This window comes from Glycine soja, chromosome 10 (genome assembly GCF_004193775.1).
Source record: "Glycine soja cultivar W05 chromosome 10, ASM419377v2, whole genome shotgun sequence".
In the NCBI taxonomy this organism is placed as follows: Eukaryota; Viridiplantae; Streptophyta; class Magnoliopsida; order Fabales; family Fabaceae; genus Glycine; species Glycine soja.
In genome coordinates, this window is record NC_041011.1 from 6,360,355 (window position 1) to 6,381,028 (window position 20,674).

The window sequence follows — 20,674 nt, forward strand, 5'->3', positions numbered from 1 at the left end:
CATGAATGACAATGTCATTGAAGTGTGTTACCCAATTCATAATTGCTGATTCAGTGTTCTTATCAAGACAGTCCACTGATGTAAACTCCAAATGTACATTATACAATTCAACTACACAGTAGTACTTATTCTATGCTCAGGTTCAAGGTCAAATCATTCAGATTTGTGCTACGTTCAACAATGAAATTCCACAAAAACTCAAATTTTATAAAGACCACTTAACAACGCCAATGAGTAATGTGCATTTAGACAATGCAAACTAGAAGAGGAGACAGGAGGTAACTACAAAACATGACATGAATTAATCTTATATATACCAGACACCAATATTCAACATTATATTACTCCTAAGCTAGACCATCTTCAGTGGTGGGAATGGAAGGCGAAAGTGAATGACGCGATTCGTCATAGTCCTCCCCAAGAGGTGATTGCTCCACCCTGATCTCCTCAATCATCTTCACAACTTCCTCCATGGTAGGCCTCTTCTCCGGTTGCGCTGCCACACAAGCCAACCCTACATGCAGCATGGACACAAGTTCTTCCTCAATGTTCTTGTAGCGCAACAGCTCCTGATCAAACACCTCTGCAGTCCACTCTTCCCTCACCACCGACCGAACCCATTTTGGAAGGTCCACCGTAGCCTGCTCCGGCTCTTCCTCCATTCGGGGACGAGCCGGTGAAGGGTATTGCAATGAAGGAGCTCTTCCTGTGAGAACCTCCAACAACAATACTCCAAAACTGTATACGTCAGCCTGCTGAGATAGCCTCTTGTTCTGTTCCTGTTCCGGGGCTCTATACCCTCCCAACCGTGTAATGGCGTGAACCGGGTTTAGGAGGAGTGATAACCCGAAGTCTGAGATGCATGCAACACCGTTCTTGTCTAGAAGAACGTTGGAGGATTTCACATTCCCGTGAGGCACTTTGGCTGCACTGTACTCTGCATGAATCTTGGCTAGACCTCTTGCTGCTCCTAACACCAAGCTTATTCTTGTAGTCCAATCCAATGGAATTCTTCCCGGACCACGGTTCCCTGTGATGATCAATATCCAACAAACACATAATGAAAGAGAAATTAAAAACTAAATCACTGAAGTTTATATTGTCAAACAATGGTTTGGGATGTGATCCAAACATGTAGTGCATAATATGTGTTTCAACTTCTTAAAGTTGGTTTTGAGTGAAATTAGTTTTAGTTAAAATCGATTTTAAGGTAAGCAAAATCCAGTATAAGTTTTTCTATGCAATGCAAAGGTCACTTAATTAACTCAAAGTGAGACCAAATATGCAGTGTGCGTGTTTGAACGCCTATTTTGGTATTAAAGTGGGACTAAATATTTAGTGTATTTTAGTCGCACGTTTTGGGACAAAATGTAAATGGAATTCCTTACTTTTTTTGGAGCTATTCTCTATAATCTTAACAGTAAATGATTGTATTGAAGATCGAGGCAAATTATTAAGATAAAACTCCAAATCTCCAATGAATGGTACTAAAAGTAGCCAAGAAAATATCTAAATTTTGTCCTTTTCATGTCAAATGCAGAAAAATGTTCTAGCTACATAGAGTGTGTGTTTGGAATGAATTTAATAAGGTAGATCATGCTAAGAGTAGCTTGTGACCAAATCCAGAGTGTTTGTTTCAAAATACAGAATGCAGAATGTTTGTTTCAACATACAGATCCAAACATTTAGCTAAAGTCTCACCTGAGTTGGTATTTTAACATGAACCTAAACACGGACTAAGGGTCCATTTGGTTGGTGAAGAAAGGAAGAGAAATGAGAGAAAACTTTCAAAAATTTAGTAGTCTCATACTTGCATAATTTAAATATTTCTTCTCAATTTCATTTCTTTTGACTCTGTGGAAGCGATACCAAGAGATTAATTAATTGAGAAGAGTGACTAACCATGAAGAAGAGCATGCAAGCATCCATTGGAGAGATAATCATAGACAAGAAGCTTTTCCTCCTTGGCATAGTAATAAGCCTTGAGTCTCACAACATTAGAATGCTTAAGCTTCCCAATCACATCCATATACTGCTCAAACTCATGCCTTGCACAAGGGTTCGCATCCTTGAGCCTCTTCACTGCCACAATGCACCCATCATTAAGCACCGCCCTATAAACTGTCCCCAAACTCCCCTTCCCAAGCATCTCCGCCGAAGCTCGAAGCAAATCCTCCAACTCAAACTCACTCCTCCGATCAAAAAACACAAGCCTACTCCTATTAGTTCCATTGGTTCCATCACTCTCACCACCACCATACACCTTCTTCTCACTCCCATTGTAGCTGCTCCCACTCTTCCTCTTCCCATAGCTCTCTCCACTCCCCACCAAGCTCGAACCCCTCCCTCTAGCACAGCAATGCGCCACCACAAACGACGTCACCACGAGCAGTGCCACGCAATTCGCGACCACCATGGCCACGATGGCGCCAGGACTCAAACCCCTGTGTCGTTGCTCTTTCCCTGGACGAGCTATCACACTTGTCTCAGGGAAGGAGCTAGGGTTTGAAGGAACCGTTGTCTGAGACGACGGTTCCTTTTCATTGTTGTTATTATTACCATTATCCTTAGGAGGGGTTGTGGTGAAAGAGCAACCTGGTAATGGTGTTGCACCGCACAACCCCTCGTTACCAGAGAACGTCGTGGAACTGAATTTCTTCAGCATGGGGGATGGTAAGTGACCGTAGAACTCGTTGTTTGTCATGTTGAGTTCTTTGAGGTTCTTCATGGAGGATGAAAGGTCGGGGATTTCGCCAGAGAGAAGGTTGTTCTGGAGTTTTAGTGTTATGAGTTGTGTTAAGTTTGATATCACATCAACCTTGCCGCGAAGGTTGTTGTCGGAGAGGTCAAGGCGGAGGAGGGATTTTAGGGAGGATATCTCCGGCGGGATCTCACCGGAGAAGTCGTTGCTGCTGAGGTAGAGGAGTTGGAGGTTGGTGCAATTGGAGAATAACAGCGAAATGGTGTCGTTTAAGCGGTTGTCGTGGAGGTTGAGGAGGCGGAGGTGGGTGAGGGGAGTGAGAGGGTCTAGGGCTCCACGGAGGTTGAGGGAAGGGAGGGAGAGGGCGGTGACACGGCCATTCGGAGAACAAAGAACGCCGCGCCAGGCGGCGATACAAGCATCGCCGCCTGTCCAATTTGAAAGAAGGTAGCCATGTAGGTCACTTTGGCGACGGAAAAGTGTAAGTGCATGAGTGTCATTGTGGTGGAGACTTAACGTGAAAATCGGTAAGAAAAATAAAAACATGAACAAGACATGGTAATGCTTCATCATCATGTGATGAAGATGATGAAGAGGAGCCAAGTTCATATTTTTCCTTTGTTGTCTATGAGGCGGGAAGTGCAAACAAATTGAAACAATATAAAGGTAGGGAATGGTTGTGTGAATGATTGCTGTTGTCCATTGCTCTAAAGAAAAAGATCTCATAAGCAAACCTGATCACTTTTATTTGCTTTTTCTTTTTCTTGGTCTGTTCTGAAAAAGGGGAAAAGAAGAGAAATATGTGTTGTGTTGGGCTTCTTGATCCTTGAGATCTGAAAATATTGTCCCTGCCGAATCTTTATAATACTATAGAATAGAAGAATGGCCCCAATGTTAATCTTCTTCAATGTTATAGGACGATTTTTTTTTTTATAAAGTGCTATAGGACGAATTTAGTAACAGAATGATGCCGCTTGAACAAATAATGATTTATACTATGAATGGATTTGTTGTATACTTTCTTCCTTTATTGATTGTTTTAATGTGCCACCGGTACTTTATTAACTTCAGTTAACAAAAATGATGTACTTTTTTGCTGTGTTATTGTGGCGTAATGTGGTGAGATTCCATAGCCTAGATCACGAACTTGGAGCCTTTCTGAACAAAATACCGATTTCCTCCTCAAACTATTACTCCCTTAAGTAACTCTTAAAAGTAATAAAGCTATTCAAATAATTCTTGAAATTTTGGATATCTATTGGTTTAGTTCCTAACTTCATGTATTTTAGTAAAATTCAGAAATTAATTTAAAAGTTTTTTTTTTCAATATTTAAAAGACTAATTAACATGATTTTTAATATTTCTAAAGTTACTTAAGTAAAGAGAATAATACTTCAAGATGAAATTGATGGTTTGCTCGAACACTTTTATGTGTCAATTTGAAAATAATTCAGGATATGCTGGTTTTCAGCAAAAGGGTGGCCACTGCTTTGTTCTATCCGACAGCACTACGTGTCTTCACTCTTCACTTGTGTTAAGAGATCTCAAACCGTATTTTCAATTTGACTTTTAAATGAAACAGTAACACGCGCAAGAATAAATTTAAAATATAAATAGGTAGGTATGAACGAATTATAGCTATAAAGAGTACAATGGCTGTACATTATATCAATTTGTCATGCAATACGATTATAATTCATATACATTAAGTAATTATTAATATACACAACTTGATGCTGCAGGACTTTTGAATTTGAACTCCACTATTGAAGAAGGTTATATAATAAAAAACAATTAAATGACAATCATGATAATTTATTTTCATTTCAGCAATAACTGCATCCTACTCACTTTTTAAGTAATATACCACCTCTAGTACTTATTATAAGCAACAAGTGTTACACTACTTATAATAAGGACTAGAGACCATATTATATAAGCAAAATTGTTAATTATAATCTCAACACTTTAGTTATACTTAATAATTATAGTTTAATTAATAATATATATTAAATTTGTAGATAAAATTTGAATTTGATTCTCACATAATACACACTTAATTTAATTTTCAGTTTTCTTATCCAAAAAATAGTTGCCTTATCAAAAAATTATATAACTGTACGTGGATACGTGTGGTCCTCGTGACTTAAGAGAACTGGTTCTGCATGCCTTTATTAATTAGGAAATTAATTTTACGAACAGGGGCGGCAATATTATGAACGTCTTGAGAAGAAAAATAAAAGGTAGAAAAAACAAAAGTCAACCTACAGTTATTTATGATGAATTGTTTCAAGGTGATTGTCAACAGTCAACGAAAATTTTGACATTTAGAGGGATAGCTAGCTAGACACCAAGAGTTGGTATATTCATATTTATTAGAATCTTATCAAAAGCATCATTGCAAGCATATATGTATATATACTACTAAGGACTAATTTGCACACACTATTTTGGGCCATAAGAAAAGATCTCATGCAACATTTTAGTGGTTATATATATTTTTTTAGGATAAATGTAAATTATTAAATTTTTTTGTTAGTAGAGATAAAATTCATGGATCTTTCCTTCCTTCCCTTTTTTCTTAAACACCTAACTCATTTTATATCTCTTGTAATCATCTTTAATTAATTGCAATAATTTGTTTGTTTTTTGAAATATTCTGGTGGAGAAAAGGAAAATTTTGAAGTCTAATGGTCCACAATTATCTGTGTTGTTGAGCTGTGAACCACTAAGGCATGGACTGTGTCGATTTAATTAATTTGTGCAACTTTCACTAATCACTGCTGATATATTTAACCCCCAAATGAAAATGATTTATTTTAGTTGGCAAACTTTTTGAGGCTTTCAACAAAGGAGAGTGGTTCATTATTTGATTTGCTTGCTGCTCTTGTTTTCTATGTCGTGGAAGGAAAAGAGTTCCCCACTTTATGTAATAAAAACAAGCAAAGTTTTTCTCACAACAACAACCCTTGAAGTGATCGAATTCAATACATTATACATGCATGCCAAATACAAACAAGGAACATGACTGAATTTTAAACGTAATGAGGAAAATTGTCATGGCTATTTAATTCAAACGCACCAAAGCCAAATACACTACAGGCAAACTAATAGTTGAAATTGCCCAACAAGAATTGATATAATATTTTATAGTGGTTTAGTATTTCCAAAAGAATATCGCCTTTTATTTTTGAATAAACGCACAATTCTTGAAAATAACCACCAGACCTAATTTGGCCTTTGAAGGAAAAAAAGTGACCAGATAGTTTCTTAAAATTATAAATTTGGGATACTTCAATCTTTTAGTCATTTTCCTCCATTTTCAAAAATAGAATTGACTATTTATTTAGTCATTTATTTTTCTTAAAAGAAATACTCTTATTTACTCAAAAGAAGAGAGTTAGAACAAAGTTATATATTAATAGTCAATAAAGTTGATCCACCATAAAGAATTGAACTCATATTGTACAAAAACTTATTAGTTTAAATTTCCATTACTTATGCGAGAATTTTGTTATTGAATAATCTCTAAAAACTTCCAATTCATCTCATTTTTAACAAAAAAAGAAATTTATACTGATGGGTGCTACAGATACACTACACTACTGCTCCATGGGAGCATCATCCACCAATGTGTAATTTTTAATGCACTAATGCATTCCCCCCAAAAGTGAGGGAAATGTTTCAGCTTTTTTTCATTGCTAGCATTACAATGACACCATGCTTTGGCCCATTGAACTTGCAAAAGCAAAAAGAAAGATAAAGCAGCAGAGATTGAAGGCTTGATTGGCGCTCCAAATCTAAAACATTTGCCCCAATCACTCACTGAGTCAGCAAAACTTGAAAAAGCACCACGGTACTGCATGCAGTGGCTGTAGGGAATCAAAATCTGTGTTTGTTTCCTTCAATTGCTTTTTATCATATTGGAAAATTGGCCAAGAACACAGTTTTAGATTAAGAACATTCTACTTAGGTGAAAGCAAAAGCTGTGGATTTTTAGTCTCTCCATAATTGCATGTCTATCTGGCTAACATAATATAGGGGTGTCAAGCCTGCGATCAATCACATGTGTCACAGTAACTTTTAGTTTTTCTTTTTATGGTACACTGTAACCTTAGTTGATGCAAGAAATCTTTTAGTTAGTTTTTAATTTTTTTATTATTTAAAAATTTGTTTGATGATTCGGTAAATATTTTTTTAAGTAGTTTTTAATTTTTTTTGAAATGTTATTTTAAGTAGTATTTTTTAAAGTGTTAACTTTTAATTTTTTTATATTTTATTTTTTTATTCTTAAAATATTTATTCAATTTTTTTATTATCTTTTTTTTAAATATGTTATTTTTGTTATTTTATATTTTTGAGTTATTTCAAAAGCTAGTTTTACACTTATGATTAATAAATTACTTTAAGCTTTTAACTATCAATTAATTTTTTAGTTTTTAACTAATTTTTTAATTTTCACCTAATTCTTCAATTAATTTTGTCGAACTTTATGTTTAAACAAAAAAAAGATATGCTAGTAACATATTTTTTTAATATATTTTCTCTAATTAATTAAAATTATTAAAAATTATAAAATTTTGAAAGTCTCATTTATTTAATGAATATTTGTTATAATTCTATACTTTCATCTTAAAAATGACAGGAGAATAAAAAGACTAAAAGACACATTATAAAGCAGTGTACAATACAAAAATTTATTTGTTGCCAAAATGGTCCCTCATGACCGTCTACTCAAGGAATATAATTGATTTTGCCAGTTACATAATCGATTATATATGTCTTTGTTGCAAACAAAATAAGTTAACGGGGCATATAAATGATTATGCAAATTGCACAATCAATTATATGTGTATGATTTATGAATATGATCAAGGCAAGTTGACTATATGTGTATGATCAAACCCACAAAAATAGAGGATATTTCTATTATGTTTAACAAATTATTTTAGTTATTTTTAGTTTTTTTAATTAGTTGAAAAATTTGTTGAATCATTCATTAAACAAATTTTTTAAAGTAGTCTCTAATATTTTTTTAGTAGTCATGAATTATATTCGATCAAACTAACTAAAGAATGAAAAGATGAAAAATTAGTTGAAAATTAAAAATTTATAGATATTTTACACAGAAAGTTTTGTATGTAAATGAGTTGAGAGTTATGAATTGCAGTATTTAATAATGTTTTTCTCTTGATATAGATCTATTATACTAGTATTGTATTGAGAAATTTATCAAATTGATTGTAAAATTGAGTTAATCCCCTTAAAGAATTATGTTTAAAAAAATTGTTGGGGGTGTTTCGTGGCCCCCTTTCATCCAACGTAGCTTCACACCTCTTAATTGTAAAAATATTTATCTTATACAATTCAGATATCAGAATACACTCTTTCGTTTTTTTGTAACACAGTTGTTTATATTTAGCTAATCATCATCAGTGAACCAAGTAGTTAGGATATGGTCATATTTCTAGCAACTTACATATCGTCATCTGTAAATTAAGGAGCTTAAAAAAACATTAAAAGGAATGCCAAGTCCACGTGAAATCTTCAAGTATTGCTTGGATTAAGAAGGAGAACAAACTAATGCTACCCCAAAGTTTTGTCACTAATATGTTGCTTTATTTGAAAGAGTAGATCTGATTATACTATATCAAAACTAGTAAATGTCATCAAGTCACACTATAATTTAATATATAGTTGAAGGTGTGGGGCTGTATAGGTAATGGGAAGGGGTACCATTGTGTCCATGATATATATATATATATATATATATATATGTATCCAATTTGATCAAGTTCTCCTATTTTAAAATTTTGATTTAATTATACTATTAATTGTATTGTAAATTTTTACCTATGGCCTACGTGTATAGTGAGAAATTTATTAAAAAATTGTGGGGGAGGGAGCGGGGGATCATATGCCCTTTTCATCCAACGTATATAAATATTTTATCTTATACAACTCACCTCTTAATTCATGGTCAATGGACCTAGAAGTTAGGATATGGTCATATTTGTTGCAATTGCAAGTTACATATATCATCATCTGGAAGAGTAATTAATATATCCAAAAAAAAAAATTTACCTCTCAGTTCAAATCCACCACATCCTCGATCTATCTCTTTTTTACGTCAAAACAAGTATGCAAAAATCTCATTTTGCATATAAAATCTAAAACAAAATCACATTTTTCTTTTGTTTTTTTTAAGTCGAAACAGACGATACACCACAAAATTTATGTTTTCCTCAAAAAAATTAAATTACAAGGTTAATAATAAAAAATTTATTATTAATGACATAAATCTTTGTCTTTTTCCAGTATTACAATTTACAAGTATTAGCATTGGAAGATAGCTGTTACTATGTCATGTTGTGCTGATTCATATTACAATTATTACAATTCAGCTGCATATTAGCATTCAAAAGGGTGGTGTGGTGCTGATATTAGTGATATACTTTTTTTTAGGTTAGATATTAGTGATATACTTACTATGCGGCGTGATTCATTTTTTGAAATGTGCCTCTGTATATATGCGTTGGTGTTTTGTTGTTAGTTATTCTATTTAAATTAGTCAATAGAATGATAGGTCAAGTGGGACTTATAAAAAAATCAGATTAGGCCTTTAAAATAGGTTTGTAACATGTATCAGGCCTAAGCTTGGGCTGCTAAATTATAAAACAGGTTAGCCTTAAGTAAGGTTTAATCCGACTTATTTCCACCTCTATTTGTGATCATTTGCATGCCCATAACTTATCCCTTAAAGTTGATTTTAATCATTTGAAATTAATAATAGGTTTTATAAGGAAAAAAAAAGCATTATTATATACTGTTAGTTGGGAATTTTGGTCTAAGGTTCGAAAAACACAAATCAACAAATAAGAGTTTAACCAAGATGGCTTTAAGGTTCTTTAATCAAACTAGCAACTAACTTGTTTTGAAATTGAAAAAATGTTTACTTAAATTTCGATTTTAACAATTACACAGGTTTTTTTTTTTATCAAAGTATTATTAATCCTAACAAAATGTCGAATTCTTAAGTTTTGATATAGTAAAAGAAGCATCTGGCGGTGACCGTGGGAGAAGCAAAGAGAAGGTTTGTGATAAGGGCTGGTTACCTTAACCATCCACTGCTTCAACAACTACTAGACCAATATGAAGGTCGTTATGGCTTCAACAAGAGTGGTCCTCTGGCTATACCTTGTGATGAGTTCCTTTTTGAAGATATTATTCAGACCCTGAGAGATGAGAGATGGAACTTCTTCCTCTAGCCATGTGCCTCTCAAGAAGCTAGACTTGGGCTTGTCCAAGGACTCTATGCCCTTAATTCAGGGCATTGAAAGCAAAAGGAGGAGCAGCAACTAAATGTAGTTATTTTTATTACTATATCAGTCTAAGGAGAATAAGTATAACTCTCTTTCATTTCCCTCAATTGCCAATTAGGTTCAAGATTGTCCAAGAGTAGTTCTCAACAACCATGTTAGATTCACAAATGATGTCATAACTTCTTCATATTCATCAATGCCTTATTGTTAGATGAGTTATTTATTTATTTTATCTAAGATTTCTTGGCACGTTATTTTTATCACAAAAAATTTAGATAAATTGAATCTCAGAAGCTCATTAAGACCGGAGTAAGTCTCAACTTAAAAAAAAAATACTTATAAAAGATATTTCTACATTGCTTACCAAGAAAGTCTTTATTGGATCCAATTTGATTTTATATCTGTGACATGAGTCTTAACTTTATCAATTAGATCAACTTTGGTTGGCAAATGTTAGTATTTAATGTTATGATGCATGTGTTTAAATTTCTTGTTTTAAACATGATCTTTGATGATGCATAAATACAACGTAATTATGGTTTGATATAGTAGAATTAATGAAGTCTTTAAGCTGAAATTGAAAAAAAAAAAAAAAGATAAGTATTTGAACAGTGAAAACCAGCAAGGGGCCCAAAGATGTTGTTATTGGAACCGAAATCATCAACAGTTGACTCCATACTCCGGAGGACATGTACAGTTGTAGCACAAATTGCTTGCCAGGCAATAATGAAATATGGGTATTTATTTTGAAAATTGGCGAAATTATTGTTATTTTCGTACTAAATACCTAAAAATTAATGAATCAACAATATTTAAGACTCGTGTTCTGTACATCAGTTTTGTTGTAATCCGCAATATTATTTAGATCGAACAATAAATATTTTAATGTACCCACCACGAAATAGATTATGAGATGCTATATGATTATGCAAATAGCAACTCTATAGTACGAATCACAATATTCAAAGCCACCTACAAGAGCCTATTGTATGGCCAGGAGATGATTGTTCATGAGCTACTCAACGATTTGAAACACATTTGCCAAAGTCCAAACCAAAGTAAAAGTTTGTAACAACACTTGAATAAAAGAAGCATCTGGCATCTACACTCTTCAAGCTTTTGATGTTAGGTAATATCCGAGAATATTAGAAAGCTAACGAGTAGATTGATGGCATGCTGTTAAAATAATAACATCAAACCATCATTACTGTGAAATGGGGTTATAAATATGGGTGTGCTTCTATCGCGGGGTAAATGAATCCAATAAATGGTTCGAGTCTGAACGAAAATTTGTTGTGACAATGTGAAACTTCATTTCTCATAGTCTAAAACTCTTGGATTCATCTGCAGACAACCTACAAAAAATATGAAAATTTAGCAAACTCCAAATATTTTCAACAATGCCACAGGACAACTGACAAAACGCTTCCTTAGCGGCTCTACGGCGTGCTTCCAGAAGTGTTGCATTGGTGAAGAGCTCAATGAGAGCTTTTTCGAGCTCCAGTTTTCCAGAAACCTATAAGTAAACGACCAGAGAACAGTATAAGAATATTCGTGCTGAAGAACAATGTTTGATAGGCAAATGAGTTGCCACCCCACCTGATGAACCGACAAAGGATTTGATCGTTGCATTTCCAGTACCATGTGGGAGAAATGCCCAATGTGACAACCTGAAATCAACTATGAGTTCCAACCTAAAATAACATGTTGAAATTTGAGAATTGCATTATTCAACATTCACCTGTCAAAACAGCACAGCCTGCTGCAGCAGCTTCTGAGATATTGTGGCCAGACAAACCAGGGAGTAGCGAACCCCCAATCACAGCTATTGGTGTTAATGTGTACAAGAGTCTTAATTCACCTACCAAAGAAGATGGATGATAGTAAATGTCATGGATGATATCCCTAATAAGCCTAATAATTCCATCCGCCTAGGTACCCTTTGCCTACTCTCTAATTAGTAATAGACTTGAAAGGATAGTTCCATATTTACATAAAAGTCAACATGAAATTGCAAATAAAAACTAAGGGCAGGATACTTCACCAATCCTCCCTTGAGTAAACCTAAATTAAAATGATCTTGACAATTATAAAAGAAAGACAAGTGGTGATGCAGATGGTGAATTATGGCAAAGAATGAGGAGCAAACTCAACAGCTCGAGAAATCCCATGGTCTCAATTCTCAGTAGAAGTGGATTTTCATGTATGAGAGCATATCATGTTGGTGAAAAGAAAGAATTTGTACCCAAAGTGTCCACCACATAAATATCAGTTCCAGGCTTAAACTTCTCATTTTGAGACCTCAAAACGACATTTTGTCCTTCTTTCTCCAATTTCTGCACTATATCAAGAATCACCATGAATTTCAGAGATGGTAGAAAGTGTTAAAAATAAGAAGAGTAATGTTTAAATGAGAATCATTTCTGTTGTATGCAAATGACCCTAAAGGAGATGTACAAACTGATTGTCATTTGAATATAAGCATATTCATACACAATGATTTAGGTAGCGTTTAACCTTGCTTTTTTTTAAGCTTCTCTTCTCTTTTAAAAGACAAGCCAAGGCAAACAAACCTAGAAAAGCTCTTGGAATAAAAGTAACATTTTTTAACAAAACCCCAATAAACACTAACAAGTGTTTGGTCTGGAGGAAGGGACTAATCACCCGCAAAGTAGCGAACTATGATTTGAGTTTCTACTAAGAATGGCACCAACATTTAGTATCTGCTAGAAACTGGATCAAAACACCCTCAACTGAGACAAATTTTCTGTATTATTCTTCAATTAATTCTGGTACCAATAGATGGCAGTACCAGAACAGCAGATGTACAGAAATGAAAGGTAACACAGGGTGTTTGAGAGATCCTGCTATTTTCTTTCCTTTTTTTAGTCTCCCTAATTCTGTTCTTTTAGCTATATGGGTTAACTTCCTCTCTTGGTTCCTTTTTATTCCATTACATAAATCACTCAATTATTTCCTTATATAAATCATTCATCTACCCTTGATTGCTGCACATGCAATCTGTTGCATTATTAATTCAATTCCCCCTCTGCCGCTTCCTAATATAAACCTTATTAAAGTGGTTTCCTAACAGTATCAGACTCTGTCTCAAGTAAGGATGGCCTCCTATGAAAGATACCTGTAGGAAACCAAAATCATGTTTTGAAAGGATATGTGAAGAAAAGCTTACTTTGGCAATCTCTCGTCCTTCCTGTGGATGCCGAGGGACAATAATAGTCATTGTATTAGGTTGTTGCTGCATAAGGGCATTGTGAACACCTAATATTACTGCAGAGAAAGCAATCAAATATAAACATATTATAGGATATAGAATATAATGAGTATCAAAACAAGGACAGTAGCAAACTAATTCCACCAATATAAAGTCTTGAAACTAATAGTAGAACAATCTGTAAAAGACAGAAGAAACATAGATTCTAACACTATAAAGTTTTTAAAAAATATCAATTCCATGAATTTAAAATCACACAAAAGGAGGCCAAAACAATAACATAGTATTTTCTTGTTAGTGCTAATTTATGGAGGAAAAAGGAAAACAGAATTTGCTACATCATGGGAAAAAAATTGTAACTCAAGGTCAGAGTTGATAAAAACATAACAAAACGTGTGCAAACAAAAAATGTTAATATCTTTACTGACTGCAAAGCAAATCTGAACAATCAAACCACCTATATTTTGTTAATTTTCCGATAGTACAGGCTTCAAACATTTTTTTATGTTAAGCAAACTGATCAGGTGTTCCAATAGATTCCGAGGAACAAATAAGTATTTGCAACATAATACCAGAGGTATAGAAGAAGGAACTGACTTTCTTCTTCTCCACTATGAATGGAAGAAGCCATCCAAACCTTCTTTTGTGTAAGCTCTAGTCTCAGATTGTCTATATCAATTCTACCTCTTTCATTGACTCCAAAATCTTCTATTACTGAATGAAAAGAGTGATGAGACAAGATTAGCACAGAGTACAGACCAGTTTATCACTTCAAAATCAGCTATCCAAGAGGAACCAAAAACAGCAATTTTCTCCTTCTATAATTGTAGCCATATCAGCAACAAAAGGTACATCAACTAGGCATCTAGTTTTGTTTAAAAGTCAATAAACCAAATCATAGAAAAAGAATACAATGATGGTGTATATCTGAACAGACTGTTATTAATTTTTCATGTTCAATTTCATTTTCTCTGAATAAAAAATAACGAAATTAATGACATACCATATTTTAAATCACCAGAAAAGTTTATGATATAAGGAGGGGCTTGTAGCAGCTGAAACCGGATACCCTGCTCTGTACTCTGTGACATTCAAAATGTTCAACGATGGCGTAATAAGAGACATTAATCAATGCGAAGGTAAAAAGATCTAGGTGCACATACCAATGGGACAATCAACGAAAACTTGGATAACATCAATGAAATTAATGGTAGAAGCACTGGTCTTGACCAAATTTTAAAGGACTTTTCAGACATCCGAGCATTTAAGAGTGCCAGTTTTATCTGATGAGAGCAAAATGAGTTATAACATGTAAGAATCGGTAAAACTAATTGATATGATGCGCATGCAATGCACACAAATGAAGCAGATGTATGAGCAAAGAAATTAATTGGTCTTCCATTTTAAACTAAAATTGTTAGCCTCAACTACTGTTCATTTAAGTAATTGGCTATCTAGTCCCAATTCAGATGTGTGGATTAAACATTCAACTATTTCTCTCTTCTGTATCTATACATGCTCTACAAATGTAGTCCACAAACTAATGAGAAAGAATGACTTACACCATTTCTGGAAGCATCCATGATGAGATTTGGCCAGAGTTCACTTTCCATCAGCACAATAGCATTTGGTTTCCAGTAATCAAGGAAAGAATGGATGGAAGTAGGGGTGTCAACTGGTGAAAACTGCCAAATTTGAAAGTTACAAAAATCAAAACAATTGTGTTAAGCCTAATCAGAAAATTCAAAAACTGTAGATCAAACAATAACTTCAAAAATATTTAAGAGCCTCCATTCAAGATGATAAATAAACGGTAAATAGTAAGCAAGCCAGAATACAAAAGTCAACCCAGGAATGTCATTTCAAGTGTCCATTAGATCGAATGTCCTGAAGCCAGATTTACATCCCTAAGATTCTAGAAACCAGTTAAAAAACAAAGATTGAAAACAAATATTGCACAAATAAATTTCCTTAAAAAAAACACATTTCTCTTTTTTCCACTTTTTATCAGAAATAAACTTATTCCGGAAAAATGCATGATTAGTGTTAATCCTTGTTTTCAAAATTAAGAAATGACAGTCCAGCATATGCATATCATCCTTTTATCAGCAAGTTAGTTTTACTTATATGAATGATCAGGTTCAGCACAGGCAAAAGCTTTGCTTATATGAATAATCAGGTTCAATATATCATTAACCCATAGGATTGGCACAATGGTGTAAGGCTTTGTTGCGTTCACATGTGGGAGCACCATCTATTTAGTGGGAAAATCCATGTTTGATTTCTACTGTGTGCAAAATTCCCTTGAGCGGCAATCAGGCAATCACACACCGCGAGCAATATTATTAGTCTCTGACCTAATGGGTTAAGGGACAATGGTGATCTCTAACCCAGGACCACCAAAAGAAGTTCAACATATCATCCTTTACAACAGCTTAATCGAGGAATGATAATAACACTCTCTAATACACAAATATATGGCCAGTTAACAAGTCTTGGTAAAATAGTGTATGAAATTGTATTCTAGGCCCTGCATGCGGATAAAGAAATTACTCAATCAATGTTAGTAGCTTTCCATAACAGCGTACCTGTAAAATGATTCCACTCGGAAGCGACTTGCTCAATACTTCACTGCATTACAAAAAAAAAAAAAAAAAAAACTTCAATCGTTTAAACTAAACTTTCTAGTGTTCCGAAATTCGGAGCGAGGAAATAGTGTGTGTGTGAGTGTGAGAGTCTTACAACGAGGACATGGTGGTGATGGTCATGAGCACGTTCAAGTGAGGCATTCGCCGAATGCAGTGTTTGATGACGGGAACGGCGATCATTCCTTCGCCTAAGGAAACGGCGTGGAACCAGAGGAGTGGACCCGCGTGCCGGGGCTGAGAGGGGAGGCCGAGGCGCTCCAGCCACCGGTGCGGGTGCTCCAGGCCGAGGAAGCGCCGCCAGCGCAGGTGGAGGCGGATTAACGGCGATAGGCCGTGGGTTAGGGCTCTGTATAACTTGTACACCACCAACCCCTTCTTCATCATCCTTCTCGTTCACGCCATTGTCTTCCTCTTTTCTTCTCTGCTGTTACTTCACTAGACCTGACTGCAAGCCCGAGCCCAAAACCCAAAGACCACCCCATCTATATGGGCCTCTCGCCCCAATTAGAAATCAAGTGGGCCATTTTCTGGTGGCCCGCTGAATGTATCTTTAGATTTGTTTTATAAGTAATAATAGAATAGACGACACATATAAGGAATTTATAACGAGTCACACACCTAAAGTTAGACCCCTTTATAATATATCTTCGGATTAGGTATGTATCAATAACTCTCTTTGAGGAACTCAAATTGTAATTTAGATTAAAAGTATCAGCATGTTTTAAATTAGTTTCAAAAAGTTAATTAATTTGTTTTGATGACTCTCTTTGGATTAGTTTGTTTTGATGACTAAAAAACTAATTAATTTTACATGATAAAAAATTGTTTTAATTCAGAGCTTAACTATTTACGTAATCTTTTAGTGTATCATCTTTTGAAAAACACAAGTTATTTTTTATTAATTTTAAATTATTTTCAAAAAGTCATTATTTGTATTTCTATAATATTTAATATTTTGTTATATTTTAAACTTGATGAAAATTATATTCTCATATTTTTATTTATAATTTAAACATTTTTCTATTTTCGTTCCATTCTTGTATAAGTTCTCTAAAATATGAACAGTTGAACTCTATTCTATTTATCTTTGTTAATAATTAGTTGTATTGAAGTCTCTAAAATATATTGAAGCTGCCCTCCACTTAAATTGTCTATGGTTGACTTCAGTCAACACACCAGCTTGTGGTTTAAGCTGATCAGTTTCTTTAGGCCAAGATGGTTTGTTGCAATAGATTTGGCCTTAAGAGCCCAGTCCAGAACAGTATTTATAAACAGCAATGTGCAGATCTTGAACAAAATCATCTAATATTTCTAATCTGCAATATCAATTAACCAAAATGTAACCAAAGCTCAGAATCAGCGTGATGTGATTCCCAGCGTATTTTTAACATTAAAAGCATTAAAGTACTATTAGGAAAAGGCTACATTAGAAAATGATAACTGTACATCATTGGTGACATTCATGTAGCCTATAAATATTTATTGTACAACACATTCTTTCTCAAACGAACACCATTAAGAGCTCTAGACCCTGCAAACTCCTGCGCCTCTCTATCAATCCTGCACACATAGTGAACACCAACAAGGAGCTCAACCATTGCAGCTTCAGCTTTTGCTTGGTCTGCAAAGTAAAGAGTGTGAACAAGCAAAACATTTTTGGCTTTGGAAGCACATTGCTCCCTCTCAAAATTCCTCTCAGAATGCCACTTTATCATGTTGTGTGCCAGTGGAGCCAACCATTCCAATATCTGTGCAACTACCATGCTCCATTCCACTGCAAGGCTAGCTTCGTGGACCGTGGCACGCTGGCTCTTGGCATACCACTTGAGCTTACCCCTCAGAGCGGTTCTTATAGTGGTTGGTAACATGTTGTACAAATCATCCCTTGTTTCATGATCAATGAGGTGAGGTGCTGACACCACCATCTTCTCTATTAGTACAATCACATTTGCATAATGTAGAGCTAAAGCTGCATCGCCAAGTGTAGATGGACCTGGCTTTAACCGACCCTTCATCGACAGTTTTAAATAAATTCTAGTTCTGCATATGAGAGATGATTTATCAACTGTTTTCATGTTGTCATTGTTCTTCACATGACAATCAACCAACCTCATAGAACCTCCTTTAGTTGGCACACAAGATTGTACAAAAGGAGATTTATTTCCAACTGACATGAATCCAGTGAATGGAACAATATGCTCGAACTGCTTGCTTTCTGAATGAAGCACTTGTTGCTCTTTCTTCTTTTTCTTGCTCTTGCTCTTGCTCTTGTCAACCTCAAAACCTGAGTTTAACACTGACTTGCTCTCAATAGGTTGTGAACAGAATCCATATGAATTGGTCTTAGAAGGATGAACTGAGGTGGTGTGCCTAAGAGTAGAGAAGGAATGACTGCGAGTAAGACGATTGTTATTGGTAGTCACGGGCGGAGAAAGAGAATCATTTTGTTGGTTTTCAATAGGTATATGACTATTTCCAAAGACAACAATGATTCTCTCAAGAATTGTGAACAATGATCTTGCCAATAACCTTACAACATAGTCATAACTTCTGTTCCATGGAGCCATGTCTCTCAGATTTTTCACTTGCTGGCGCTGCCACATGACCTTCTTTTGAAACTCGAGCAGCTTCACCCCATGAAGCTCGCGATTTGCCTTCATTCTCCTGAAAGTTTGTTCCCTATCAGCCAGTACCTCAAGCTCTTGGGACAATAGTGACATACAAGCAACAAATCTGTCCATTTTCTTCACCTTCCTCTCCATCTTTTTCCACGCATATTCCCACCCGGACCATTGAAGATAGTTTTGAGCAGGATTATCAACAAAATGTTCATAACCATGATAAACTGGATCCTTGCACTTCTTACTCAACCTGGCCACAGACCAAGCTAGAGACTCAAAGTTATTGAGTATCTCACTCAAGGCAAGGTCCATCAAGAAATAATCATCATCAGACACTAGCATTTTGACCCCAACCGACTTCATTATCCATGCCTTCGTATTCATTATTTCCCTGTCACTCAAAGAACGCCACAAATTAACCACCTTAGACATCAAACCCGCAACTTCAAATGCCAAAACTCCAATCACTTCCTTGCCATCTGATGCACTCTTACGTGACACTGACCACAAAGCACTGAGCCATGTCCCTTTCACTGTTTCACCCCCCATAGTTCAATAGGTACGTTATCCTAATTAGCACTCTTAGAAGATACCCACTATCCTGTATGTACATTATCAAATACAAAAACACAATTAGAGACTAAAAATCCCTTAAAGCCACCAAAGTTGCAGCATTATGAAAAGAGAACTGCTAGTAGCACACTCTTTTTTTTAATACATTTTTTAGTTTTTGTTAGTTAAAATTATTAAACATTATGAACGAGACTCAGTTAAATGAGAAGCAGGGCAACTCAGTGTTGTGATTTCTAACAAATTTCAACAAAAAATAAAAAATAAAAAGAATAAGAAGTGTGCTTAAAAAATATGTTACAAGAGTATATTGACATTTTTGTTTAAAACAAATGGCAGGCTTTGTATGAAGAAAAATCTTAACCCAAAAATGCTGTTTTGGAGTACTTTGGAATCTCAAGGACTCTAAAGTCTAAAGTCTAAACCGCTATTCAAAATTTAAAATTTCTTCTTACCCATTGTCATTGACCGATGTTTCTTACTAGACAAGCAGAGCAGCTCCTAAAAATGAACCTAAACTTCAAAAAAAAAACACACACACACACATACACACACATATATATATAGAGAGAGAGAGAGAGACTAGAAACATACCCTCCACAAATCTGAGGCAGCATTGAGCTGAGGGAGAAGAAACTGAACCTCTGCAAGGAGAAAAGTGGAAATACCAGCTGAAACCATAATGAACGGATGCTTACTGATATGAGCAAAGGATAAGGAAATAGACAAAGAACAAAGCGTGAGAGAAAGACAAAGACAAAAGACAGAGACAGAGAGAGAAATAGTACAAAACCGGTCAAACCGTGGGAAAAACAAGGTTCTCCATGTTGGGTTTTTAATGCTTTTGGGAAACGTGGATGTTACTGTGGACAGTTCAGTGGTTGATAGCCTCTGGTAATTGCTAGTTCAAAAAATAGTGTTTTCTGTGAGTGTGATGCCAAAGATGTCACTGCCTTCAGTGCCTCGTGACCCCTTCAGTTTGTGTTAGGATGTTTGAGTGTTTTGGATTGTAGTAAACGTTAAGAATTTTTATTCAAAGCGGCTACCAGTGTCGTCGTTTTTCATTGTAACCTGGGACAGTAGCGGAATTTTAAGGAGTATATGCTGTGTTGGATCAATCGGTTAATTGGTGTATGCTATGCCTCGGATTTGAAAGTATTTAATGTATGCAACTGCAAGAGATTGGCGTTGGTCACATAGCAATCCCCTTTGGTAACAATTTTTATAAGAAAAAAGATTGACATCTAATAGTTGTCTGCACCCAGATACATAACAAACAACTCAAAGGATTGGTGCAAACAACTCAAAAGGGATTGATGTACTATTGTAAAGATCCACCCTTAAGTTTATATGACTGTGTAAAAAAAAAAAAATTTGAAACAACGATTACACGTTACAAGCGGGATTAATCTTTGTATTAAAAAATGTGTTATTTAATCCAAGACAAATAAAAAAGATAGATAACAAAAGAAAGATAAGTAATTGAAATGATCAAAGTTTTTTTTTAAGGAAAAATGAAATATTTCATTAATGATCAAGTTGTGCTACTTGATTCACACTCTTCGGTGGTTAATGCGGTA

The 20,674-nt window shown here is 34.9% G+C and overlaps 3 protein-coding genes across 6 annotated transcripts; all 3 read right to left on the minus strand.

Moving 5' to 3' along the window:
- Positions 1 to 6: 6 nt before the first annotated feature.
- On the minus strand, positions 7 to 3,515 carry LOC114370100 (leucine-rich repeat receptor-like protein kinase PXC1). Its single transcript, XM_028327382.1, has 2 exons — positions 1,903 to 3,515; positions 7 to 1,030 (listed from the first exon to the last, which is right to left on the minus strand). The coding sequence occupies exons 1-2, from the start codon at positions 3,425 to 3,427 to the stop codon at positions 348 to 350; spliced, it is 2,208 nt and encodes a 735-aa protein (XP_028183183.1). The 5' UTR covers positions 3,428 to 3,515; the 3' UTR covers positions 7 to 347.
- A 7,386-nt stretch (positions 3,516 to 10,901) lies between these two features.
- LOC114369506 (probable 3-deoxy-D-manno-octulosonic acid transferase, mitochondrial) lies at positions 10,902 to 16,344 on the minus strand. Of its 2 annotated transcripts, XM_028326737.1 has the most exons (11): positions 15,998 to 16,343; positions 15,844 to 15,886; positions 14,818 to 14,940; positions 14,419 to 14,538; positions 14,259 to 14,337; positions 13,853 to 13,969; positions 13,214 to 13,311; positions 12,269 to 12,359; positions 11,765 to 11,884; positions 11,623 to 11,693; positions 10,902 to 11,539 (listed from the first exon to the last, which is right to left on the minus strand). In XM_028326737.1, exons 1-11 carry the CDS (start codon positions 16,285 to 16,287, stop codon positions 11,342 to 11,344), a joined length of 1,350 nt encoding a protein of 449 aa, XP_028182538.1. In that variant the 5' UTR covers positions 16,288 to 16,343; the 3' UTR covers positions 10,902 to 11,341. The 2 variants fall into 2 exon arrangements, with proteins under 2 accessions (XP_028182538.1, XP_028182539.1); XM_028326738.1 differs by lacking the exon at positions 14,419 to 14,538 and having other exon boundaries at positions 15,998 to 16,344.
- An 887-nt stretch (positions 16,345 to 17,231) lies between these two features.
- On the minus strand, positions 17,232 to 20,373 carry LOC114370379. Of its 3 annotated transcripts, XM_028327701.1 has the most exons (3): positions 19,883 to 20,373; positions 19,689 to 19,765; positions 17,232 to 19,125 (listed from the first exon to the last, which is right to left on the minus strand). In XM_028327701.1, exon 3 carries the CDS (start codon positions 19,071 to 19,073, stop codon positions 17,373 to 17,375), a length of 1,701 nt encoding a protein of 566 aa, XP_028183502.1. In that variant the 5' UTR covers positions 19,074 to 19,125; positions 19,689 to 19,765; positions 19,883 to 20,373; the 3' UTR covers positions 17,232 to 17,372. The 3 variants fall into 3 exon arrangements, with proteins under 3 accessions (XP_028183502.1, XP_028183501.1, XP_028183503.1); XM_028327700.1 differs by having other exon boundaries at positions 19,689 to 20,373; XM_028327702.1 differs by lacking the exons at positions 19,689 to 19,765; positions 19,883 to 20,373 and adding an exon at positions 19,550 to 19,659.
- Between the last annotated feature and the right edge of the window lie 301 nt (positions 20,374 to 20,674).

What these genes read in the sequence shown, in the direction of transcription:
- LOC114370100 (XM_028327382.1), bottom strand. Translation starts at nt 3,427, where the DNA reads ATGAGATCTTTTTCTTTAGAGCAATGGACAACAGCAATCATTCACACA. An exon ending in CTTGCATGCTCTTCTTCATG is followed by an intron (nt 1,031 to 1,902) that starts GTTAGTCACTCT and finishes TGATCATCACAG; the next exon opens with GGAACCGTGGTCCGGGAAGA.
- LOC114369506 (XM_028326737.1), bottom strand. Translation starts at nt 16,287, where the DNA reads ATGATGAAGAAGGGGTTGGTGGTGTACAAGTTATACAGAGCCCTAACC. An exon ending in ATCACCACCATGTCCTCGTT is followed by an intron (nt 15,887 to 15,997) that starts GTAAGACTCTCA and finishes TTTGTAATGCAG; the next exon opens with TGAAGTATTGAGCAAGTCGC. An exon ending in TGGATGCTTCCAGAAATGGT is followed by an intron (nt 14,539 to 14,817) that starts GTAAGTCATTCT and finishes TGCTCTCATCAG; the next exon opens with ATAAAACTGGCACTCTTAAA.
- LOC114370379 (XM_028327701.1), bottom strand. Translation starts at nt 19,073, where the DNA reads ATGGGGGGTGAAACAGTGAAAGGGACATGGCTCAGTGCTTTGTGGTCA.